The sequence below is a fragment of the Microtus oregoni genome, unplaced genomic scaffold, assembly GCF_018167655.1.
Source record: "Microtus oregoni isolate MIOR12 unplaced genomic scaffold, Mior012 000018F_ref0000195, whole genome shotgun sequence".
NCBI classification, from domain to species: Eukaryota; Metazoa; Chordata; class Mammalia; order Rodentia; family Cricetidae; genus Microtus; species Microtus oregoni.
In genome coordinates this window covers 39,192,145-39,218,631 of record NW_024543077.1, presented here as the reverse complement: position 1 = coordinate 39,218,631, position 26,487 = coordinate 39,192,145, and the positions used below count along the sequence as shown (strand labels likewise).

At 45.0% G+C, this 26,487-nt stretch overlaps 1 protein-coding gene across 9 annotated transcripts in view; it reads right to left on the bottom strand.

The window, feature by feature from the left end:
• LOC121458927 (SPATS2-like protein) overlaps positions 1–26,487 on the bottom strand; it is a 156,872-nt gene that overhangs the window by 21,074 nt on the left and 109,311 nt on the right. For 7 of the 9 annotated variants that reach the window (XM_041668331.1, XM_041668332.1, XM_041668334.1 and 4 more), the window contains 2 exons: positions 13,377–13,583; positions 12,021–12,156 (listed from right to left, as the gene is read on the bottom strand). In XM_041668331.1, the coding sequence (XP_041524265.1) occupies positions 12,021–12,156; positions 13,377–13,583 (343 nt within the window). The remainder of the gene's footprint in view (positions 1–12,020; positions 12,157–13,376; positions 13,584–26,487) is intronic. The other 2 variants (XM_041668339.1, XM_041668340.1) reach the window with 1 other exon arrangement.

The window sequence follows — 26,487 nt, the reverse complement described above, 5'->3', positions numbered from 1 at the left end:
CTCAGTGTTCTCCAGCTGTGGTGAGCAGACTTGGGGGCTCAGGGTAACTCGCAGAATGCAGATTCTGGGGCCCTATGTGGGTGGAATCAGAATCTCTGGGGGAAGGGCTCGGATGATCCCAAGGCACAAACAAGTCTGAGAAGCGCCACTGAAATTGGATGAATGGATGATGAAGGGGGAGGGGGGAGGGAGAGACAGACAGACAGACAGACATAGCAAAACACGAAGGGAGGGTGAACTATCTTGGAGCAGATGCAGCCACTCAGAATCGGGAGCTCCTTTATTCCACTCCTCTCTCTACCCACAGAACAGTAAAGTTGTGGCGAGCTGCTCACAGCTCATCCCCGAGATCCAGCACTTTCTCAACGCCCACAAAGCTGGAGGGTAACAAGGCGACGGAATCTTCCAGACCCAGCAAGACTAACACACACATGAACTCACAGAGACTGTGACAACACACACAATGTCCAAACCGGAAAACAATCCCAGCAGTGAGGAGGGGGAAGTGGACACAAAGTTCCACCCCTAACCAAGAAGCTCTTTACAAGTGATACCTGGCGGGAAAGGGAAGCCCTGTTTTCTTCATAGAAGGGTCACGGGGTAGATCAACCAGACTTTGGGGCAGGGCGCATGCTCAGGAGTAAACAGCCAACACAAAATGAACTCCACTTTTTAAATTTTTTTGGTCCATTTTTTTTGTCTTGTTAGTTTGTTTTTCTTTCTTTCTTTCTTTCTTTCTTTTTTTTTTTGAGAGTGTCAGGAAACAAGAAAGAGGGAAAACAGATCATGAAGTGGGTGGGTAGGGAGGTAGAAAGGATCTTGGGGGGGGTGAAATAATATGATTATAGTATAATTATGAGACAACCTTTTTAATTAAGAAGAGCTGAGAAATAACTTTCTGCCAGTATTTCTTGGCAGAAAGAAAGAATGTTCCAAAATGCAATGCTAGAAAAAAAGAAAGACTTAAGTGAGCACCCACCATGGAGCAGGCTAGTACTTTTCTAGAATGATCTGACGTCTTAGTGTGTGGGTGCACCCCTCGTGGTCCTGAGTTCCTTGCTCGTGCTCCGTCTCCTTCTGCTCCTGATTTGGACCTTGAGATTTCTGTCCGGTGCTCCCGTGTGGGTCTCTGTCTCTGTCTCCTTTCATCGCCTGATGAAGGTTAATATTCCTGAGGATGCCTATGTGTTTGTCTTTGGATTCACCTTATTTAGCTTCTCTAGGAACATGAATTATAGGCTCAATGTCCTTTATTTATGATCCTACTGCACGTACTGGCTTTGTGGGAGCCTAGGCAGTTTGAATGCTCACCTTACGAGACCTGGATAGAGGTGGGCAGTCCTTGGGCTTCCCACAGGTCAGGGAACCCTGATTGCTCTTCGAGCAGATGAGGGGGGGGACTTGATCGGGGGAGGGGGAGGGAAATGGGAAGCGGTTGTGGGGACGAGGCAGAAATCCTTAATAAATAAATAAATTAAAAAAAATGATCTGACGTGCTTACAGACTTACAAGGGAATATTCACACAACCCACAGAAAGTGGTTAACTGTATCCTGGTTTCAAAGCCGAGCAGATTCTGAGTTGGAATACAGGAAATGAAATCCAAACCCCGTTTTGTCTAACTCCACACCACGGGCTTCCTTATTAAGTGCTTAATAAACCTTGGGAAGTGGGACTTTTATTAGAATACGGCCTCTTGAGAATCAAGAGTTTACAGCCGCCAAAATAAAGCTGCGTGCACTGCAGGAATTCTTTGAATCCTGCTTCACGCCCAGAGTAACTCCTGACTCCTGTGCCCTGCTAGCCTCACAGGTTAAAAACAAACAAACAGCCCCCCAAAGCAGCAACAACAAAACTCCAAGTCCCATTCTCAAATTATAACACAGAATAGTTCTCTTTAAATATTATAATGCATTTGCTACTCATGATAATGCTTAAGAAATGCATCTTAGTTTTCCTAGGGAAATGCACTATATTATAAATTGTTTTCTTTCTTATTTTTGGGTTTTTCTTTATTTTTCTTTTTTTTTATTTCAGACAGGGGTTTCTTTGTGTAGTTTTGGCTATCCTAGAACTAGCTCTGTAGACCAGGCTGGCCTCAAATTCACAGAGACGTGCCTGCCTCAGCCTCCCACGTGCTGGAATTAAAGACGTGTGCCATCACCGCCTGGCTGTATTATTAATTCTTAGAGATATCAGACCCAACAGGGGTATGTAGACAGAACACTTTGCTTAACTTCCCCTTCTATTTCCATTCTAAGACGTAAAACACGCACTTCTTTTCAGAAGCGCATGGCCAGCGGGCTGATGGGCAGCCTTCATCTGCTGAAAAGATGTAGATGGATGTCAGAGCAAACTCGGGAGCAATCCCGAGTCCCCTCTTATGGGTGTCTGCTCTGCAAAGAAGCCTCCAGGGGACGCGAAGCCGACCCCCAGGGCCTGTAGTGCCTGTGTAGCTGACGTAACATACAGCGGTAATCCACAAACGGGGCCCAGGGAAACGATTCACGTGACATGCTGCTTATGATGATTTCCTGGGACCATACCTAAACCCAAAAGGCCAGTTCGGTACTTTTTGTATTTATCGGCCTGCTCCTTCAACTGACTCATTCAGTCCCAGTCCCAGTAGTGGCCCCAGGGGAAACATCTAATGTAGAGGAAAATCCCGAGGGAGGAAAGAGAATAGAAATAAAGTTCTCCACCTCCACAGAGCGAGCGGCACCTATTGAGAGTGACATATATTCACAAACGAGGCGAGGTCTGGAGGCGCGCGGGACCACAGGGACATGCCACGGTTGCAAAGTCGCAGGCACCTTGAGTCTCTCCGCATCATGCGGCGTTTACCGTTTCCACGGTTTTGGGACGAATCCCGGAGACCACCCCTGTTGATTACACTCGTGCAGAGAGAGGAAAAGGAGTCATTTGGGGCCATTTGTCAGCTAGACGGCAACAGAATCCATCCTTATGGCTCTCTTGAGGCATAAATATATTTATTAGCTTCTTTCCTTATTGTCTCCTTGTGTCCTTCGCAAGTGTGGGCTAACGCTCATGCGGTGTTTCTTTTAATATTCTCAGATAATATGGACTGGTGTGTGTGTGTGGGAGGGAACAGGTTTAATTTCCTTTGTACAGTGTCTTGTGCACGGCACAAACAGGTGGGCACCGAGAGAAGCCATCTGATGCGAAAGAAAGGGATTCCTGAGAAAGTCTGGTTCGGCAGGTTTTGATAGTTTGCAAGATTGCATTCCCTTCCAGAGCAGAAAGGCCACGGAAGCCTTCTATTACATTTTAAAAATAAAAGCATAAGTCAAACTTCTGATTTTGATTTAAAAAAAAAAAGAAAAGCAAAAACTGAAAATCACATCTCCTGACCTCTCGCTTCTGCTCTTTGTTCCGTGTTTAGGCTATAGCCAGCGTTTCACACACTTCTTATAATTAAACGGGGAATTGAAAACCTTGCGCGCGATCACTATGTAGCGGCGCCAGGAGGGCTGGAAACCCTCCTCGGGTCATCCCCGTGCTAGCAACCCCCCGCGATAAATAGATCTTATGGGAAGGGACATGGAAAAGCATCATTCTGTGACTGTAGGATCACGCTACGCCAGGAGCCAAGGCTCAGTCTTTCAACGGCGCTGGCTTTACAATTGGGATTCCTACCCATCCCCCACGCTTATGTCAAGATCCTTCGAGTGACTGAACTCAAAGCCACATCTACTTTTGATACCATCTGTTCTGGGACCACAGACCAAATTCTAGGGTCGTTTCTTTTAAAAAAAACCAAACCCAACTATGTGTCATGCCTACCAAAGTATATGTAACTCCATAATGCTAACGGTTCTCTTAACTAAGGGACGGTAAGTAAATGACCAAGGATTTGTTCAACGACCGCTGCATCATCAGCTATCCAAAAAGACCTTCTGCTTCCATCTGGCGTGAACAGAACAAGGGCTTGCCCACCTGAGTGGGCCACTGCGTTAGAGAGACTGGACATGAACCATGGATACTTGGGAATGCCAAGTAACCTTGCTGCCTGCCCGAAGCCAAGGAAGAATACCCCCAAACAGGTGCTTCATGAAACAATTCCCTACTGTACGTATCTTATTGTGCCTCGGATCTCCGTCCTAATCCTGGTCCCCGCTGTGATATCTGGCTTTCTTGTAAAACGACCAAAGGGCTCTGGTAGAGACAGAATCGCTAATGAAAGGGCCTGCCTGTCATTAGCTGCAACCTCCAGTTCTTAATTTTTCCATTTCCTTCTAAGGGCTGAGTTGAATTCTATAATGAAAAACAGAGACCCCCCCCCCCAAGCGAAGCCTTCAATTTCCTATACTACATTGTAATTGTTTTTCTGATCTCAAGGAGGCAAAAATCTAATTTGACCTTTAAAACGTGTAGCTGGAAGGGTTATGTTTCAGGCAGTATGGAAAAAAAATTTTTTTTTTCTACCACTGATTGAAAAGGGAAGGCTTTGTGGTTCGAAAGCAACGGGGAAGAAAATCCCCCTTCTTGTATCCCCGTTACTGGCCTTGGAGGATGGGGTGCCCGAAGATAGATACTCACAGTGTTATAGAGTCTGTCTTTTTCTCAACGTACTGCATTCTCTTCCCGTAGGGAAGTCTCGGTACTACCGACATCTTGGACCAAAGATGCTCTTGCTGTAGGAGTGTGGGAAGGAAGGAAGATGGGCAGAGAGACCATCCCATGCATCCTTGGCTGTTTAGCAGTGCCCCTGGTCTCATTTGTGCTACCAGAGACTGGTCACATGCCCTCCCTGTCGCTCTGATAGTCAATGATATTGCCAGACTGACCGTCTGCCAGAGGGGAGCCACTGTGAGACCAGTGAGAGACCTTGACGACACTGGCTTCGGACTCACTCTCTCCTCCACACGCTTTGTGACCAGTGACTTTCAACTGTTACCAGACCCAAAAGGGAACCAGCTGGATTTAAATGGACACAAACAAGTTTTCATTACCTCATCATCCGGTGAGGGGCACTAGCTTGGTCCAAATTTCTTGCTATCGTGAATTCCACTCATCTGTTAATGGACACCTACTAGGCTGGTCCCAATTTCTTGTTATAGTGAATAAAGCAGCAATATGCATGGGAAATTTGGTACAATAACAACAATGAAAATTACATATATTTACTATATACAGCATACTATATATGTGGTAATATATATGTATATATATATATATATATATAAATACTATTTAGTTCTAAGAAAAATAAAATCACAAAATCGGCAGGAAAATGGATGGACTTGCACAGGGGGGAGAAGAAGCCCTGAGGGAGTGAGGTTCTGGGTGAATGTATATAATGTTGACATGAGCTGAACAGCCATGTCCAAGACCCAGAGACTAAGACCCATGGAGTAATGGCAAAGCCTTCTTCCTGGGAGGGGAGACCCAGAGGGACATGGCACAGCCTTTCTCTCTGGTTCATGTGTGGATGCTGAGAATGTGTGCAGAATATGTCCACCATAGCTCTCTCCCACCTAACGTTTAGGGCATAAAGACCGTTTGCCTACAGAGACCGTTCCTACCTAGACCGTCTCGTGATCCACCTGTACACCATCAATCCCGCCTCCTTGTCTATCTGTACGCGATAGCCCCACCTCTCTGTTCAACTCTATATAATACACACACTGAGCTGTCAGGGCACTGCGGGTTTCTCCGTCAGACTCTCTCGCCTACCTGATCCCAGCCTTCTGTCTGTGTCTCTGACTCTGGGTTTTCCTTCACGTCCTTGCTGCCTTGATCAGGTTCATCCCCGGAGCCACGCTGGATGCATTAGATATAGAATATATAATATCAAGCAAGGACACAAGCTCAGGAAGGAAAATGCTGCGTGTCCCCGCTTACACACAGACACTGACCAGCACATGTATGTATAAGTGCATGTGGGTACAGTGTAACATGTAGGAAAACACTCAAGAGTCCAAATCAAGGGGTGAGGAAGGCCATGAAGGAAGTAGACACTCGAGTCATGAGAAGGGAGACACAGCTAATTTTTTTCCTAGTTTTAACTCTGTAGGGATTTTTCTGATGGTGGAGAAATCTATAAAAATACAATCCACACTGCAAGTGTGAAGTCCAGCATCTTCAGGGTACCTGTTGTGAATATATAGAGGTTCACTGAGATGTAGGATCTGCTAATTCCAGCGTGTGATGGATTTTAAGTCCTTCAGACTCAAGTTGTAATGAAAAGACCACCCAAAAGAGAGAAGATGACACTGAATTCTGGGACCACAGAAGTAAGTTTGGGGGTGATACCTTTGTAAAGGAGTCTTCAAACTATAGTTTCCACACATGAGGGTGTGACGGGGAAGCAAATACTAGCTCATAGGCACTGTCTCTCAGTAACTACCAAGCTGTGCACAAGGAGAGCGACGAAAGACCTTCAGAGCACAGACAAACCAGATTCTCGGCATTGCGAGCAAATCCTGGCACCAGACAAAAGCAGCCCCAAGGCGGCAAGAAAGGGTGAGTGTTTGGAGCTGGTGGCAGGGAGCGTTGGTCGCTGACAAGAGAACTTGTAAAGGAGGAGGATGGTCTTACTTGGCCTCAGACTTAGGTGGCTCAGAGGATGTACATGTCAATAATTTTACACTCTTTGAGCATCTGAGGAGCAACACTGGGAATAGGGTATCACCTGTGACCAGGTACTTCTGAGATGCAAGTCTCACCGGTTACTTTCCCGTTGGGAGGCCTCCCCAAGCTCACATCCCGAAAACAACACAGGATTTAAAATGTCAAAGAGACGATATCTGGCTGGTATATAGGGCCATCCTGCCAGTTGGGTGAAAATGTGCGCAGAAAGGCTTTGCCTAGCTACCGCTAAGGCTTCAGGAACAGGCAAATGACAGCTACCTTAAAACGGAGTTCTTCAGCTTGGGGTTCTCACACTAGAATTCATCTTTTGGTTAAGGGACAGGGTATCTAGTGAGGATTGTTGCATGCGATTATGTTGCTTTGGGTGTGGAGTACATCTTCACAAGGATGAGGTCATGAACAATGGAAGACCAGCAAGGGTCAATGAATCAAAAGAAAAAAAAGGGGTATGGAGACACCAGGATCTCTGGCCTAAAGGGGGCAACAGGAGGGAGCCTCAGAAGAGATACGAAGGAGGAGGAGATGACCTGAAAGGTGGCAGAGGAAGGGGAAGAGGGCAAGGGCTGAGATATCTCACCTCTGGACTTGGCCTAGATAGACCTCACCTCTGTTGTGGTTTAAACATGAAAGCTCGTCATAGGACCATAGGTATGGAATACTTGGTTTCTCCCCTGGTGGGCACCGTTTTGGGAGTTTGTGAAACTTTCCGAGGCAGAGCTCGTGGGAGGAAGCAGGTCACTAGGGTCAGCTTCCGGTCAGCTCTCCGCTTCCTGACTGAACTGTTGACATGACCAGCCTCTTCATGGTCTTGCCCCTGGGCCTTTCCCTCTAGGAGGGATGTGTTCCTTCTTTACTGTGAGCAAATCATTCACTCCCTAAAGTGCTTCTTGTGTTAATTGGCCATAGCTATGAGAAAGGTAATGAATACAGCCCCACTTCAGGAAAACAAGACACAGGACACAGGGCCAGTGTGGTCTCAAGCTACAGAATGAGTGCTCTAAATGCCCTTTTTTTTTATTTAAAATAAAACTGCTTAAAACAATTGCTCCCTCCATCCCCCCCATCTCTACAACCTCATCACCACCCCCACCCACCCTGCCACGACTTTGCTGGCTCCCGACCAGCTTCCCTCTTCCTCAGGAGTGCTCTTAGTTAGATGTTAAACTGACAATAACACCTAACAGGATTTTTATAGCTCTATTTTGGGATGCTTTCTCTCTCAGCATATGGCAGAAATATAGAGTATTATTATACTTCCCGGATGTTTTTTCAATCTCATGTTTTATTGCTCATTTTAAGCCTTCATAATCAACTTGGACACACACTCGCCGGCTCTGTGATGAGAAGCTAGGCTAGTCTGTGCACAGAGCAATTAAATCTGGCAGCGATGATTCCAAAGGATGACTATTTCCCAGCTGTGGCAGGAGGGCCAGTCGGACAGAGACGAAGCCAGCTGTTTCGCATTAGTTCCTGGTATTATTTTTACGCTCCCATTGCCAAGTTTATCTTCTGTTCAGGCACAGCGGGAGAGGATCATGTCATAGCTTGGTTCCTTGCTCAGATCCCCGGTTCGTTCTGAGAATTTGGGAAAGTCCCACGTATGGCCAGCTAGTCACATGGGACAGCGTTCCGGTGGAACGCCCATGTGGTTTTCTTCCGTTAACTGTATCGAGCAAGCGTTCTTCACGGCCTGCTTGGGAAGGATCAATGCCCAGCTCATTCAGCCCTGGTGTGTCCTCGGTAAGGCTGGCGGATGACCAGCCGCCCACTTTCTTCTAACTTCTTTAAATCGCCATTCCCACGAACTCATCACGATCGTTGGTGGGGTGTCCTCAAGCAGATTTGTGTCCTCAAGTTGGCAATTGGTGGCAAAGTGAAACTTATTTTTAATGTTTTACATTAAATGTATGTTTTTATTCATTTATTTCTGAAGGACACACAAGGCCTCCTATTGAGTACTTGGGAGTTAGGAGGACTGGGCGACCCAAATAAGGATCGGAGAGAGGACCTAGGCATGGGGCTCACTGGCTCGCTGAGGGTCACGTGACTTAAGTACCGTTTCAGAATGAATAATTTTTTTTTTTCAGGAAACCAAAGGATGCGAACCATGTGTTTTGTATCTATAAACCTCGTCCAATGGAGCCCAAGGTTTGCCTGTATTTAAACTGGTGGTGCCAGGCACACAGCTCCCTCTGCTGCCTATGGTACACGATTTAGCCACCAGTAGGGAAACTTCTTTACCAAGTCTTCCGTAGCATGGTCTTTCTATGAGTACCACAATTCCCCAAATTCATCCTTCCCCTCCCCTCCGCAGAGACAAGGGAGGCTCTGTCTTAGTTTGTCACTGTGCTGCCTGGGCCCAGGTCTTATCTGGAACAGAAGCAAAGGTTTCCTCTTGGCAGAGACACACGCCAATGGTTATGCTTACACAGTAATTTGATTTGATTTTTAAGTTAGCGCACAATTGTGGGATCATTTTTATAAAGGGTGAGGTCAGAGGTCAGAAAAGGAGTGTTGGCGCTTACTCAGTAGCTGCCACATATAGCAAACAGTTGAACTTCACACTTCCTTCTGGGTCTGGAAGGAGGCGTCGTTTTGTCTTGTGGGTGACTTTTTAGCATGGTAAGGCTCGTTCAGGCCCCGTCTCCCCACCAGGTTAAAGAGCAAAGGAAGAATTGAAAGCAGAGAAACCACACATTGCTTCCATGGGCACTGGCTTTCCTGGACCACACTTTGAAGAGTGAAAGAAACTCAAGCCTGCTGTAAACCTCCAGATGCCTCGTGATCCCTGTGCTCTTCCTTCTACTGACACACAAAATTAAGTAAATAAAAAGCAGTCATAGCAGCTGGAGGCAGGGGGATTAGCGGTCACGGCTCCACTGGGTAAGCCAGAGCCCGAGTCACTCAGATGCAAGGTCTCATGAGGGGCCTTGGGAGGAAGCGCTTACTCTACAGTGGCACCCACATGGATAGGGGGCAGAACTCCCCTCCAAAGACCGAGGCTGCCAAGCTGCAGACCCCAGGAGCAACCTTGCCCCAATGTCTTTCTGCATTGTCCAAGGTTGCTTTCACAAGAGCAGAGCTGAGTGACCATATGTCTGGAACGCTTAACAAATTTACTCGTTGGCCTTTTCCAGAAGCCCTGCTGCCTCTGGCTCTAGACACTTGTTGGGTAGACTTATAAGCAACGGGGCAACCGGCTTAAGGAGAGATTGGAAAAGTCCTAACTAGAAACCACTAAAAAGTCTGATCTTCCATAGTACAGCATCCTTGTTGTATGTAAGTGCTCACATGCATCCTGGGAGCTGCTTTGGACAACTTAGCTACAATCTGGTCAAGAGGAAAGTTCCACGGACTCCGTGTCTGGGTGAGGGTAAAGGGCTGCTCATCTCAGAAGACCTGTAAGGGGCTGAGTGGTGACCGAAGGAGACATTTCATGTCAAGTTCCTCGTGTCTTCTGCACCCTCGGGATCGTGTAGGTAGCGGATGGTTTAAAAATGCATGTATTTTAGATCAAGCTAAGTGTGAAGCTTAATCCTTAATGCCACAGCTTCTGCTAAAAAACACAGCAGTATCAAAGCAAGGACATGGCGTAGAAAATTATGTAGAAAATGCAACCAGCTGTAGCACCAGGAGAGCTCAAGGAGAGATGGGGACGACTTCCATGAAGAACCTGGGTGCCGCGGTTGGGTGGTTTCTTTCAGTGTGAGCGCCTACAGTTTGACCTGGGTAACTGTGGCTCTTCAACTTTCAGCTTATGAGGTTGAGCTGGGACTGAACCCGCTGTCGGCTCTACAAGAAGCATTTGACTTGGAACGGATAGCGGGAAGACCGTTTCTCCTGCTGTAGTGGTTGGTAGATAGAGACTTACACGGGACCAAAGCAGCCAATGCTTTTGACCAAAAAGCCACTGCCGTTTTTTTGCTGGAGCTACTTAGCCTTAAGGGTTAAGACTGAGGGAGAAGCCAAGAAGCAGGGTGTCTGTCTAAGAATGAAGTAAGAAATAAGCAGAAGAGGGAAACGGTGGGAGATCCTGCACGAGAGAGATGGAGGGAGGAAGTGAGGGAGGAGGAGAATGGCCGGCTCCTGATAGTGGGATAATACAATTTGACTTAGAAGTAGATTTACCTGAATGAAGTTTCTGCAATATTTCTGGATGCATCAGCCACGAGATTCTCTTTTGTCTTTAGTGTGTCTTTTCTCATTTGAAATGGAGTCTTAAGTGGCACACTGAGAAGATCTTTCCCATGGTAATAGCATTCTATATAATGATAAATACCTCACTCCAATTCTGTCCATAATTAATCGCCCAGGAATCAGAGAGACTTTTTTTTTCTCAGTAAAACCAGCTGAAGGGCGGGAAGGGCAACACCTAAACCACACCAGGGAACCATCTTTTTTTTTTTTTTTTTTTTAAGAAAGCAAGCATGTTTATTTGGTATAGAACAGTGAGCTGAGTTGTACTGAGAGTAGCATTGTGATTGGCTAAGAGTGATTGTCAATCTGATGGGATCTAGAGTGGCTGAGGAGGCAAGCTTCCGGGCACACCCATGAGCTGTTACCTAGATTAACCAAGATGGGAAGGCCTGCTCGATTGCTCTATCTGTGGTCGGTAGACTGGAGTCCTAAGCTGAATATAAAGAAAAAGAAGAAGCAAGCTGGGGAGCAGCACCTACCGACTCTGCTTCCCAAACACAGTCACAAGGCGGCCAGCTGCTTCCAGCTCCTGTGCCGTAGTCATGAGTTCCTGCTACAGTGGCCTGCACTCTCAGACTGTATGTCCAAATACATCTTTCCTTCCCTGGGTTGCTTTTGTTACAGGGATGCAGCCACCACAGCCCACGCCAAGAGGGGAACTCTATCACTAAGTTTACTCAATAAGATGCTTCTTTTTACTAGGGGAATTTAATGATAATGATGGGAATATTTTTGCTTTTTCAAACATCCCTCATGTGATTAGCTTTTCACAGAAGTCAACGCCACGTAAGCACGTCCCATAAGCTTTCGTCCCTAGCCCCGATACGCTAGTAGGTCAGCTTCAAACTCCAGTGAATTGTGACAGCTATCAGAGTTCTTATTCAAAATACCTTTTCTAGGCGGATCTCTGTGAGTTCGAGGCCAGCCTGGTCTACAAGAGCTAGTTCCAGGACAGGCTCCAAAACCACAGAGAAACCCTGTCTCGAAAAACCAAAAAAAAAAAAAAAAAAAAAAAACCAAAATACCTTTGCTTTTTCATTTCCAAGATCTATTTTCCTGCCTGCAGAACTTTAAAAAGAGTCAGCCAGAGAGCCGTTCTGGGATGTTTATGCATTAAATAAACCACCTTTTCCATCTGATGCTTTTTAGAGGCCACGGGAACGGCCCGGAGGCTGGGAATTTACTGCTGTGGGGTCGGCTTTTACTCACCAGTTGTGTAGCTCCGCGAAAGCGGCTTTGATCTTCTTCACGGAGCTGTCCACTTCCTCCTTGATCATGACGCGGTACCGAGTCAGGGAAACGGTGCAGCGCTGCAAATCCTTCACTGATTTCTCGATATTTGGGCCTAAAATGGACGCCAAGAAAAAGACGATCAGCGGGACCACTTTATCATTTATTTATGAACTAAAAGAAACAAATGAGGCAACCCACCCACCCCACACAGACCTGGCTTTTGTTTTCTAGAGGAAAAACATTGCTAAAGGGAAATGGTTTGCCTGGCCCTCGAGAATGTCTTCACCCAGAGGAACGCTGGCTGTGCCACATAGAGTCTGTCCTTCTGCCTGAAGCGTCATAAACTTCAGTGTCTTCCAATCTAAAGGCCATTCGTGCAGCTGGCTCCCTCTGTAAGCACCACCGTGTGTGGCTCAAAGTCAACCGGGATTTAGAGCAGGACAATGACAGAGAGACAGGGGAGGTACAAACTGGTTAGAGTGGGGAAAGAGTGTCAGGTATGCTGGCTCCTGACCGGCATCCTGAGCCAGGCCTGGAGTGACAGGAACAGCATGCAAGCATCTCTGTGTGTGCCCATCTCCCTGGGTTTCCTGCAATCGGCACCAGGGTGGAAAGCATACCCAGCCCACAGGCTGCTCTTATCTCATCAAGAGTATGTTTCGTCAAAGAAAGCAATCTCCCTAGAGAAAACGGAGCTAGTGTGTCAAGCCAGAGTCACAGAAATCAAATACAACTGAGGCCGAATCAGAAGTCACTGAGTTATTGAGTCTTGGAATCAGAAAGGAAGTGATTTAGCCATGTCATTCATACGTCTAGTCACAAGTTAAAGACACCAAGGTTTGGAAAATGGAAATTCTGCGTGTCAAATAGCAAAAGGCCTTGCAGTGTTAGATTGTCTGAAAGTTCTACTACAGAACCGAGTTCACACAGGGAAGACCGTCTCTCAGGGAAGAACTGTCAGGATCTACATCCATCTTCATCCACACAGGCCTGGACTTCATATGTCTGGGGGGCACTCATCCGTCCTGCGCTAACACTGCTTCCTAAGTGACCGAGCTAAATGAACACACATCCATCCATGGTGGGGCAGAGAAGGGGATGCCATTCCACCTTGATTCTCTTAGACCTTTGACAGACATGGAAAGGACTGTATCTGTCTTCCTATTTTCCATCCGAGTGGATCATAGAGGAAAAAAATAAAGAAGAAATACCACTGTAAGTAGGATTTTCTTTGCTAAGCAGTATTTTTTTTTCTGGAAAGTTCTGCCATACTGGCACTTTTAAGTGTGTACGGGACATGTCAAGTCATGTGCACAAAAGAAACCACTTTACCTCTTTTCTTTGCCAGCTCATCCGCCTTTATTTCGAGATGAGCTGCGGGGGCATTGGACTTAACAGGAGATGTTTTTGCCTTAGGCTTGCTTGGGTTACAAGGCTGCCCAGATGACCACTGTAGACCATCTGGCCTCTCTGATGGTCCATGAATAGCTTTGGGGCTCCCATCTAAGGACATTCTCTGCTGCGGTAGTCTGTTGCCTTCTGTAAGAGAACACCAGATAATGACTGTGAAGGGGATAAAGCAAACACACGGGCGGCCAAGTGATGGGGAAGGGCAGGAGCTCTGGTTCCATTTGCAGGCTGACAATAATGCCTTGCCCTGCAAAATACCGAGGGAACTGTCTTCTGTGACGTAACACCAGAAAGGGCCTTGGGTTTAGAGTCAGAAGACCTGGGTCTGTGTGTGGGCTCTGGGAACTGCTTGCAGAGAGAGGTGGACAAGCTGTTTAATATCTGAACCCCACTTTCCTCACTTGTAACTGCCTAGCAAGGTATTAACAGGCTTGCAAGAGATGAGTATAAGTCCCCATCTCTCCCTTCCCTGATTCCAGTAAAAGCTTACACATCTTTCAGGGTGAGCTTGCACTGCAACCGAAAAATGCAACCCCCCCATCTCCATTAACGCTTTGGGGTACTTCATTCTGAGTTAAGGAAGGCAGGAGAGGAATTGGAGATGAGGCAAGCATGGAGTGACCACGGGCAACATCATCATTCCATCTAATTTATGGTGGGATTAAATTGGTAAGCATCACGGTAACATCTCAACTATCTTTAAATTCCAAGAGCTGGATTCTCTCTAGAGCTTTGATAGATGAGACAATAAATTAGCAGCACGTTGATTTTGGCATCCTTTAAAGGTAGGGTCCGAGGTAGTGATTGCTAGTGTGAATTAAATGGTGCCTAAGGGCCCGAAAAGGGAATGTATTACTTTTCAGATTTCACCACAGAGATCTCTGGTATGAAAAAAGAAAGAGAGAGAGAGAGAGAGAGAGAGAGAGAGAGAGAGGAAGAAAGAAAGAAGAAAAAACAAAACGGTAGCCAGTGTGCTTCTGAAGGTCAGGTTCATGGACAGGTACGTGGTTAGCAGAAAGAGTACATTCTGGCTTAGAGACTCCAATTCTGAGCTACCCTGCATCCTGGACAGTCCAGTAGGAATGGCTTTACCTCTCTAGCTGGCTGTGGCTCACACGTATGCAGAGTGCCATCCTCTCTTTGAAAGCCCAGCCTCCCTGTCCCTTTCTGGGGCACTTACCCACCCCTGCTTCTTCCTGCTCCTTGTTGGCTTTATATATTGCATTTAGTGGAAGGCTCCTACGCCTGTCTCTCAGCACTGCCTTAAGAGAGGCTATGACCTCCGCGAGGGCAGACACTGAGCCAGATTCCCTTTCCAAGCTCCGGGACTTGTGTCTGGTTCAATAGATTTCTGCAGTACTGTGATTGAGTTAAAGTACTCTTAAAATGATTTCATAGGGAAAAAAAAAAAAAGAAAGAGGCGAGGCACACCTTTCCCGACACTGTCACAAGACGGGGGGGAGGGGGGAGTGTGAGAGAATGCAATCCGGGTCCCAGACAATTTGATTTTAGACATTAGCTCATTTATGATAAATACGATTTGACTCTGGTACAATCCATCATTCATAACCTGCATATCAAGGAGTTTCCCTGAACGATGGAAACCTTACTGAAAGGGAAATTATAGCACACAACGAAATGTCCAGAAAGGGTAGCGAACAGCGAGCAAACACTTAAATCGCATTTCTTGCGGTAACAGAACCGATTGAAATGGTAAGGTATTATTTAATCCTGAGTCACACTAATGTAGAACGTCACTGTGTGAATGATAGGGGCTGTCAAGCTTCAGTGTGAAATGACTCTCCCTCGGGACTGTTCACACAGCAAGTCCCTAAGGGACGGTCTCTGGAGAGCCCAAGTCAGCAGTGGGCCCTGTGTTCTGCATCCCAGGTGGCTCTGAAGGAGTGGAGATGGGTAAGCCCACCTGAGGATGGATTTATAAACAGTTGCGTTGAAACAATGTCTAAATCCAAACTGGTTCCAGCTCATGCCCTTCCTACATTACAGCTGAAGTTCTACATTGGTGTGCGATTCTACATTTGGAATCTTAAATTCAGCACAGCACAGCAGATTAGTTGCGGTCTTGGAAATATGGGGGCGGGTAGCCTAATGAAAATAATGACCTTAGGGAGAAGAACAGAAATTATTCTGTTAAGATGCAAATGAATTTTAACCAGGAGACAAGCATGTAAATAAATGTGAGCTCATTAACCTGTAGCTAAAAATATTTTGTTTGTGCGTCAGAGAAATAAATATGTAGGCTATTGATTCCGTTCACCGTTCATCTCACAAATATTTATGGAGAAATTTTAATAGCCATCTTTTTTGCCCTCTGAAAAATCATTATTGGGGGGAATCATCAGACACTGGGGATTATTTACAGTGCCCAAAGACCACTTGGATCTATCTGCACACTGGCTAGGTAGATTAGTCTATAAATATGGCAAAACCCCGGGGTTCTCTCGGAGAGTTACACAGCCACAACGGAAGGATGGCCATTGGACCACAAGTCCTGGACTTGCAGTCATACAATAATGGAAGTTCTTTCCCGGACACAGTGATTTCCCTTTAGCATCAGAAGCACCATCAGGTCTCCCTCTGGAGTCCAGCTTTAAAACTGAACAGCCTGTAGCTGACCGGAGTTGATCCACACGGTACACGATCAATAAGGTAGCCGTTCCCCACGTGTGGCTACGGAATGGCTAAAATGTGACTTATCCATACTGCCACGAGAAGTCCGATAGGAAGCATAGCCTGTTCTTTTGAAAAGCTTGGCACGATACCTTACAAAGATTCTTTAATAAATACTAAAAATATGGAGACTGGAGGGTATAGCTCAGTGGTGTAGTATTCACCCAGAATATGCAAGGCCCTAGGTTGGATCTTTAGCATTGCAAAAAGTCAACGAATAAATATTAATCACATATTGCAATGATCATATTTTAGATATACCAATTTAGATAACATATTACCCAACTGAAATCACCTTATACCTTTGAATGTGGTTGTTAGAAAAATATAGAATTACATTTGGGCTTGCATTGTATTTCTATTGGTTAACATTAGTATAAACTGTAAGGAATGGAGAGTTTGCAGTGATCAGTCACTACTAATCTATATCCTACGATGAGAAGGCATTTATTTTAGTCTGCACTTTCTGTGCGTGAAAAGCGGAGGCAGAGATACAGGCCTCGCTTATCATCCTAGGCTTGATATCGACTGCTACAGGATAAACAATGAATGAATGAAAAATATGTAGCAATGACCCAGCATTACTGCAGCACTTTACATCGCTAGGGTCATTCCAACAGTAGGGCACCTCGGCAGACTGGAGCCTCTGTGGCTTTAATATTCATCCAGGATTTGAGCCAAATTTGTGACCTCTTCGAAAGAGTGAATTTGCTTAGATTTCAGCAAAAACTACATATTTTTACTTAATTCTTTCCCGGGTGTTTATCTTAGTAATGGCGCCCAGAAACTTCTGTGGCTGTGAATGTCACAATTACGAGAACCCTTCCGAAACGGAAAATACTTAGCAGTTCCTCACACACCTAGCGATTGACTCGCGGAGAAGCAGTTAACTTTCTGATTCAAGGAGACTCTAGGGACACTTCTCATGGGCTCGCTGATGTGCTAGTTCTGCCTTTCCTGTAGAACACAGTGAGCCACATCTCTCTGCCCTTGACACCAATGCACACAATGTAAGAAGCTGATAATGAGCCCAGTGTGACCTTCTTTGTCTCAATGGCCCTGGCAACAGGGTTGGAAAACAACGGATGATTTGCGTGAGTTGGTGTCTGGACTCTCTCGTACCCACTGATGGAGTTATCTATCCTCAGCACATCTACGTAAGAAGTCCCAGTATCAGATAATGTCTCTTCTCCAGATTGATTCATTTTTATTCTAGAGATTATTTTGTCTACCATAGACCCTTTGCATTCTAATGTACATCTAAGAATTAGCTTTTTCAAAAAAGAATTTCAATAGAAAATCTGGCAGAATTTTAGTTGAGTTTGTGCTCAAGCTACAAGCCAATTTGAGAAAAAGCTGGACTATTATCAATATTGAATCCTTTGATTCTAAAACATTATGAACCTCATCATTTATTTGAGCCTTAAAAATGATCTTAACTAAATTGTTTTAGTCTTTGGGGTCTTAAATATCAACAATCAAATTTATTCCTAGGTATTTTAGACTTCTTTTGTTTTGGTATGTAAGATTTAAATTCTTTTATATTGCCAAATGTTGGTTACAATGATAGAAAAAGGAAACTCTAAGGTGTGTGTGTGTGCATAAACAGGCCCCCAGATCTTAGCACAACTGATACCATGATGGAAATGCCATTCAGGCCTTGGAACTCAGCATGTATACAGGGAGTTAACACTTGCCAAAATGGGCACAACAACCTAATCCACCAAAGTCAGGAGTTCTGAGACCCCTAGATTCATGAACCTTGCTTCCTGGCTTCTGTAGTTGTGGTTTTTGGCTAACTGTTCTTGCTAATTGAGGCATGTCAACCCAGGATTTATTTTTTGTGCTTCAATGCTCATTCCTGAGAAAGGCTTGGGACTGCACTCAGGTCCTGAACAGCTAGGGTAGACTCTGGAAGGCTAATAAAGACTTTCTGTTGGTTTGAACCCACATCCAAGTAGTCTTCTCTGGTTGATACCTCCTAACAGATACCACACAATATTAAACTTATATCCAGAGACTTATCTTATGACCTATTAATTGGTCTATTTTGATGAAAACGCCAGATGTTCCTGCAATGTTGGGTCTATGGCCCTATCAATCAGGTTAGTTGACAGTATTGAGTACTGATCTTTAATGTAGTTGTCTCATCAATCAGTAAGAACATAGTATTATAATCTACAACCACTATGAATTGGTCTTTCTTTAATTCTATCAGTGTTGCTGCATAGATTTTGAAGTGCTATAATTAGGTTTAGAATCGTGAACTCTAGTTGATAGACTGACTTATGTGTTACTATGGAATGGCTCTGCCAGCGTTTCTCAAACTGGAATCTCTTCCTCAGTGCTAATGCCGCCACAACTATCCTTTGTATGTAGCTGTTTGCACAGTGTGGCTTTCCTATGCCCTACCTTTAGCTTTACATTTATCATATCATGTCTACTCTGTCACTACCTGCTTTCTAACTGAAGTTTTAGCCGCTTACGTTTAATGTAATTATTAGTACTATGAGATTATATATACCATGTTGAGTTTATATTAGTATAAAAATTAAAAACAATTAGAGATCATTGTAAAGATTACACGATTGTATTATCTGTTTATCACAATGTCCTTTCAATAAACATGTTCTTCATGACTAAGATAAGAACCATGTAAGAGTATAATTTTACTTAACCACTTGTGTCAATACAGACACATGGGCTCACATTTTTTAACCATGTATGAACAACTATGTACAGATATAAATTTTAAAATTTCAAAAGCCTCTTTTCTCTAGATTTTAGTTGTTTTTGTGTAAATCCGATGCTTTCCTAAGAAGACTGTCGGAAGTAGACAGGCAATTTAACTATAACCTCAAGGGGTGTAGTAAATACAGCAGCCCCAAAGTCATTATTTTAACCTATTAAAATGCTCTGAGAGACTTCCCCAAAGATGATATTCCAATAAAGCCTGATCATGCTTAAGGGTTGTAAGGTAGTTTTATCTGGAAAAAATCGATACACAAAGCATAACTTTGTTGCTAAATATTAGGTTTAAGATTCCTAATGTCTGTGTCACTTAAAACATGTCAACATTCTCTTAAAATTACTGAAGTAAATACAATTCCATTTTATGATGACTGGTAATATAATTGATAGCTCTTGGGTACCTGATATTACTGTTTTTCAATATTTATAATAAGAGAAATACAAATGGAAATTACCTTAGGAAATAATTTTTTTAAAAAAAACAATAATATTAGTGCAACCTTTCTAGACAGACGTATATTTAGAACTTAAGCTCACGTATATATGTGCAAGCACACACACATGCACACATGTGTACACACACACAGGCACACTCATCCTTTTTAAACCCAGTAATTACAGGGCCCAGAAATAATGACAGAAGCCTTGCACTACAGTGTGGTTCCTAAAAGCAGAGATAAACTTAAAGAATCCATACAAACAAACAATCTAGAAACAGTTAAAAGATGTGACAAATTTATAAAAATAATACATCCGTTAATAAACACAACATTTTACATAGTTAATATACACTAATAAATATGACCTCCCCTCTCCTCAGAGAAGCTTCCCTATGGGGTGGATGGCTGTCAGTACCGAGTCTCACAACTTCTCCAAGAGAGAGACTCGGTGACTACGGAGGGAGCTTCTCCCTAAACAGACAGCTCGATTGCTGCCCTTCCAGCAAGGCTCAGGCGATGCTGTGGAAGAGGTAGGAAAATCGCAGGAGCCAAAGTTCGGAGAAGATTGCTTAGGAGACTGCACTCTGGGACTCAGGGAAGTAAGGGTTCAGACCCCACCCCAAATGAGGCACTTTGGCAACTGATGGCCCCTGAGGGAAGGGGTGTGAGTTTACGGTGGCCCATAGCCTGTGATCCAGTGGCCGCCTGTGTTCATGAAGGACTAGTCTGGATGCGAGCACACTCTGAGCACATTGTTTCTGGAGCTGGAGAGACGGCTTGGCCTCTGAGAGTACTTCCAGCTCTTAGACTGGACCAGAATTCAGTTCCCTACACCCAAGATGGGTGGCTCACAGCCTCCTGTAATTCCAGCACCAGGGGATCCAGCACCCTCTGCTGGCCTCAGAGGGTGACTGCACGCATGGACATATATACAGACACAAACACATGTACATGCACCTAATTATTTTAAGTCTTTAAATACATTGAACTCATGTATGAAATGACTAAAGAATAAATAAAAAATTAAAAAAGATAAGTGAGAGGCAGAACGTTGAAATAGGGTTGTACTATAACAGAACCTCCTCTCTGTTATAATCATAAATAAAAGATGAGATACCATGGGAAGAATAACCTTAACAGATCTTCAATGATATGATGCTCATCCTTCCATGCTAAGTAAAGCAGAATGCAAAAGAATCACGTGCTATATAATTATTTTTGTGAATAGTCTGTGTGTCTGTGCCTTAAAGTGATTTTGAAATGAAATTTAACAACGGTTGTTTTGGGGAGACAGGATTTATCTAATGGAATTTTCCAAATTTCCTCAATTAGGACAAAGCTATTTTAAACACAGAAACACAGACTCTATAGTTATATCTAAAAAGCAAAAGATAATAACTTAAAATAAGACACAGGGTCCCATATGCATTGAACCTTTAGGTCCAGAAACAAGACTTACTTTTTATTCAAAAAAGTCAAACTTGGGTTTTTGGAAAGAACACAGTTTGCAGAAGGATCTAAAGGGCAAGAGGAGATGTGGGAGCCTCCTGAGCGCACTTCTGTAGTAGTGAGAGAGAGATGGGGCGGTGGTTTGGGTGGGAAGGAAGAGGGAGAGACAGTGAGAAATGGATCCATGCATACCTGGGAAGGAAAATCAGCAGGTCCTGTTGGTGGACTGATAACAGGGGCAGGGGACGGGGAGAGAGAGCTGTCCCGAGTGCTGCTCGACCTCTGCCTTGCATGGATATGAACTCGAAAACAAGAGAACCAAGCTTAAAATGGAGATCAAGAGATGGTTTGGAGCGTGCCATTGAAGTGATCTGAAATGTCTAAATGAAGAATCAACTCTAGTTCCCAATTTCAGAGAGGAATGCAGACTCGGAAGATTGGGGTGAGCCACGCGACATAATTAAAACCAGGGCGTGGTCCAGATGATCTCAGAAGAAGGCATACCTGCATGATGAAGGACTTGGGGCCAGCCAAGCCTTGATGAGACGTAACGGGCCAAAAACCAGACAAAAACATGGTTCTCAAAGAAACCGATGGAAAGCAACAAAGGCACAGAGAAAATAAGGGGGCCATGCCATGGAAACCAAGTTGAAAAAGACACGGCGGGTCAAGACAGAGGTGTAAACAATGGTACATCTGCTGGAAGGAAAGATGAAGGAAAGATGAAACATCTGTCAGATGCAGTCGCTGGGAGGCCCCTGAGGACCCTGGGTGCAGTGTCTTTGGAGAGATGGGGTGGAAGTCATCACAAACGGTCTGAAGGGTGAGGTGGGGGTGATGGCATGGAGACCTGGGTAGAAATAACTCCTTTGAGATATTACAGAATAATGGTCCAGTGATGAAACCTCAGGAAAGTTCTTCCTGTTACAGCCACTTCCCTGCCATCTCTTCTCCCACCTCTGCAGGACAGGGCGGCTGACAGACACACTGACGTTGCCGTAGGGGGGCAGAACACGGAGGTTAGCTAGACATAATGTCAGGTCTGCCCTTTCAAAGATTTCCTTAGTCATTATTATTCCATCCAAATCCCAGGGAACCCGAGCCGCTTGGAGGCCATGAGAGCGGGTGATGCCCTGACCTTGTATTAAAAGATAACAGGTATCAGCAACGGATCAAGCTGTCAGAGGTGGAAGACAGACGTGTAAAGTCAAACGTACGCCACTGTCTTCGTTCCTCTTGAGGCAAGTTCAACCGTCTTTGCATCCGACAGAGCTTCGTTCAAAGCTTTGCTCAAAGAAAAATCTTAAAACCTTTTAGGAAACCCCTTCCTTTCCCCGTGTGCATTCTATTCAAGTCCTTTTGGAACCAAAGCCACCATGTCGAGGTTCCGAAGGTAGGGTATTTAGAGATGAGGATCAATAGAGGGTGATTTTGCTGGACAAGATATAATGTGCTTTGTCAACGATGAAGGGGAGAGAGGCCTCTGGGCTTCACCTGCTTAGGAAACAGAGAAGTAGCTGAGGGCATTGGCTGTCCGGTGGCCTTGGGTTACTATAGCCAATGCCTGTCTGTGTCCATTTCTGCTCTCGACTACCCAGGGAAAGAAAGCAGAGATCTGAGTCACGGAGGGTAGAACCGAAGGCTGCTCCTACAAGTACCTGCCCATTTCAGCCCCAGTACTGCTAGAAGAAAAGGTGAAAGCCGAGCAATGCACACTACACGGAAATGAACCAAGAGCTTGGGTCCTAAAACAGTAACTAAAGAGGAACACGATGGATAATTGTGTGCTTTGAAACAGCAATAAAACGTGTGTTTGTAAGAGAGCACACAATCTCAGCTCTATATAAAATGTATGATATCTCTAATTTTTCAAAGACAGCAGAAACCTACGCTGATAATTGCGGGGGCTTCTTCGAGGTGCTCGCCAAGTCTAAAGAAACAAACGAACAAAAGCTAACAAACCTGGCTGTGGAGCCCACCACGGCCTGGCATGGGATACTGAAGTACCCGCAGCTCAGCTTAAACATCTCCTCTTCGGATGCTTATATCAGTGTGACCTCATCTGAAGCCACCGCACACCCACCGAACATCCACTGTGTCTTCAGAGAAGGGGCCTGTGTGCTTTTCAGAATCTCTGATCATCTTAGGAGCTTCGTTTTATGTTGGCTTATTATCTATCTATTTTCCCTACCCGACAAAGTACGCAAACTCCCTGGGAGCAAATGCATGGTCATCTGGTTCATCTTCACATCGGGTGTGCCTTTAGATGCTCAGACAGATTTGCTCATCAAGTAAACCAGGGGCACAGCGATTTCCTCTCTGCCAGATTCTGTGCTGAGGGCTCTGAGCTATTCATTCACTGCTCACCCAAATCTTGGACAGTTAGATTTGTTTGTTTGTTTTGCTTTGCAAGGGAGTAAAATGAAACACAGAGCAGTTAACTTTCCCATGGGCACACAGCCTGTAATTACACAAGACAAAGGCTTGAGCCCAGACATTTCCATGGCTGGGCACCTCGGTTCTTGCTCATGATCTGTTGAGTCACCGGAGAGCAGGCACTTTTGAAACCCTAGACTACACAGATTTTGCTTTGCTATGAAAGTTTCAGGCTAGCGGTGTTCCTGTGGGTCTTCTCTAATCCTCTGTCCCAGTGCTGGGCTCAGAGGAGCAGGAGGGATCCTGTTGGAGCTCCTCCCAAAAAGTCTGCGTGCGAACCCTGTAGGCACCTCAAAACACGGACGTGTTCTGGGTAACACCCACATTAGAACACAAGCCCCTTTCTTTCTCCTGTGGCTGATTTCCACGTTGAGAACGCGGTGAAGAGGCAGTTCTGTGCGCATGAGCCTCTCAGGGTCTGTATTGTAAAGGGACGGCAGACACGGGGACAGGGACAATCTGCAGTCTAGGTTGTGGAGACCAGCACACACGGTAGGGAGCCCTCCGCTTGTGGCAAACAGGAAAAGAAGATGTGGCCTCCCAGGATGCTTTAGGGATGAGAAACTCTAAAGGGAAGCTTCTGGTGGCCCCAGTCCTGCTTTCCCTCCTCCGTGGGCATGGGTCCAGCTGGAGGGAGACCAGGAGGAACGTGATTTCCTGTTCTGGCCCAAACACAGATAAGGCTTGAGAATCTGAGGCTCAAAAAACACAGCAGGAGGGAGATTTGGGGAAACTGGACCCTAAGGTGCTTTAGATGTTTAGTTTGGAGGCCTTGAGGGGGTAAAAATGACTATCTTTAGCACTGCTTTTCATAAAAACAAACCTCTGTCTAGTCTTTGCTTGAATTTAGTATTTGGAAACAGGACGGTTTGGACTGGAATATATATGAAAGATCTCATCTGAGCTGTTATTAAACATTCTGAAATACAGAAAGAACGACTCTCAGGCCGAAAGCCTACTCTTCAGCCTCCACACTCCGTGCCGACACGCAGCACTTTCTCGGCTGACAGCGTTATATTTACAGCCTAGAATGATGGCGCTCTGGGCGGTTATTTTTCACAGAGGAAGTCACGCTAACACCCCGGAGCCACCCGCATATATCTTAAAGCTAACTTTTCCCCTACCGGAATAATGACTCTGTTTAAGACTTTCAAAAAAAAAAAAAAAAAAAAAAGGAGAAAGATCCTGAATGTCAAGGTGTTATAAAAAGATAAAACATGCCTTGCACACGTCCACAGCCTGCTGCCCGGAGGGACGTACGCGGCAGGCTTTGTTGAGCTGGTGGTTTCATTACTGGAGAGCCTGATGAATGTACCGCCACGAGTAGCCGGGAGATTTCCTTCCGGCTCAGTCTGCGACTCCACTCAAGCACAGAATATCATTATAGGGTTTTATCACTATTACTTTCTTCTAATTTTTCAATTACACGTTTTTTAAAATTTGTTTTTTTTTTAGGAGTTAGAGAGCGCGTGGCTTTAGCATTAATTCTCCATTGCAATTTAGATAGACCTAACTGAGTCAAGTTTTGCCAAAATTCAGAAAGGGGAAGAGTACTTTTTTGGCCTCTCCATGCAGGAGCCTGGGTTCCCCAAAGAAACAGGGCTTAAGACTGCACCTCATCCATCCTTCTGCTCGGAATGGGGTACCATGTATACAAGTTCTGACATTCACCTGTGATTTGTCTGTCAGTGGGCTCAGGACTTCTGGTAGATTAAACACGTGTTTTAGAGTCCTTGAACAGTTTTGGCATCTACTTCATGATGGGCGTTTACTATCTTTGGGGGAAAGAAACCTAACCAATCATAAACTTCTTTTAAAATCTATGACCAGCCGGGTGGTGGTGGCGCATGCCTTTAATCCCAGCACTCGGGAGGCAGAGGCAGGCGGATCTCTGTGAGTTCGCGACCAGCCTGGTCTACAAGAGCTAGTTCCAGGACAGGCTCCAAAGCCACAGAGAAACCCTGTCTCGAAAAAAACCAAAAAAAAATAAATAAATAAATAAAAAAAAATCTATGACCACTGCACGTGGGACGCCGATGGAGCCAACGGTCAACCTAATGACCTTCTACTCCAGTCATGCATTTTTCTGAAAAAAAAAAAAACGCTCACAGAAAGCATAAAGATTTATGAGGAGCCAATGACAGCAACAATCCGTTCAGGTGACACTCAAAAGAACCATAAGGACACCAAGCGGCATTTTGTACTGATAGTACAGATTCTTCCCAGAAAGCCTCTGGATATCCTGCCGGTGAGGATCAAGTCGCCTTTCAGAGAGGACAGCCTTAGTTGGTGCTTAGCTGTCAAGGGGCTACCCGTGGAGAGGTGAAGGGCTTCTGCCTTGCATCCAGTCCATTTACTTGACAGATTTACTGAAACGGTGTTAGGACAGAGGCATAAATTACGAGTCAATGAGCACATACACGGCTCGGCTTTTAGTTTATGATTGATATCAAAACATCAACTTGAGTCATTAGACTTTGAAAGTAATTCGTGTAAAAGCAATACCAAGTAAAGCTGGGAACCTGCCACTCAGTTATTTCATTTCTTCCTCCCGTCCTGACTCTAAATCAAAAGAGATTTAAAAAACCGAATTAGAAATTCCTGGAGAATTTGGATTCAAAATGAACGAGGCGGCTCTCATGGCAGTCGCTGCTTGGTTTTAAGACACTGTCGTGTAGTTGATAAGGATGAGTGACCACAGCACTATGGATGGAGTTGGTAGGAAAGGAGGAGACAAATGAAGGCTGGAGGAGCAACTTAAAGACTTCCGGTGTGATACCGAGTGTCATGACCTGGCCTCCGCTTGTCATGTTCCTCAGTTAGTGTGTACCACCATCGGGTTTTGTTTGTATTTTGAAATCCTAGGCAGGGATTTATTGTGGAAGAGTCTTTTTGTACACTGTGAGTATACATCACTCTGGTTGGTTTAATAAAAAGAACAGCCAAGAGCAAGGCAGTATTTTCGGGAACAGGGGAGTCTGGGAAGAAGAAGGGCAGAGACACCAGGAAACAGAGCAGGCAGCATTGAAAGTAAAGGAAACTGACCCACGTGAAGGAACGGAGATGAAAAGATATGGGTTAATTTAAGTTACAAAAGCCAGTTAGAAACAAGCTGAAGCTATTGGCCAAGCTTCCGTAACTAATCAGTCTCCATGTAGTTATTTGGGAGCTGGCAGGTGGAGTAGAGAAAGACTCATGAGGGATGATCTCACTCACCTTTGGCTTGTCACAGGATAACAACGCCATACTAACTGAAGGGGTACGAC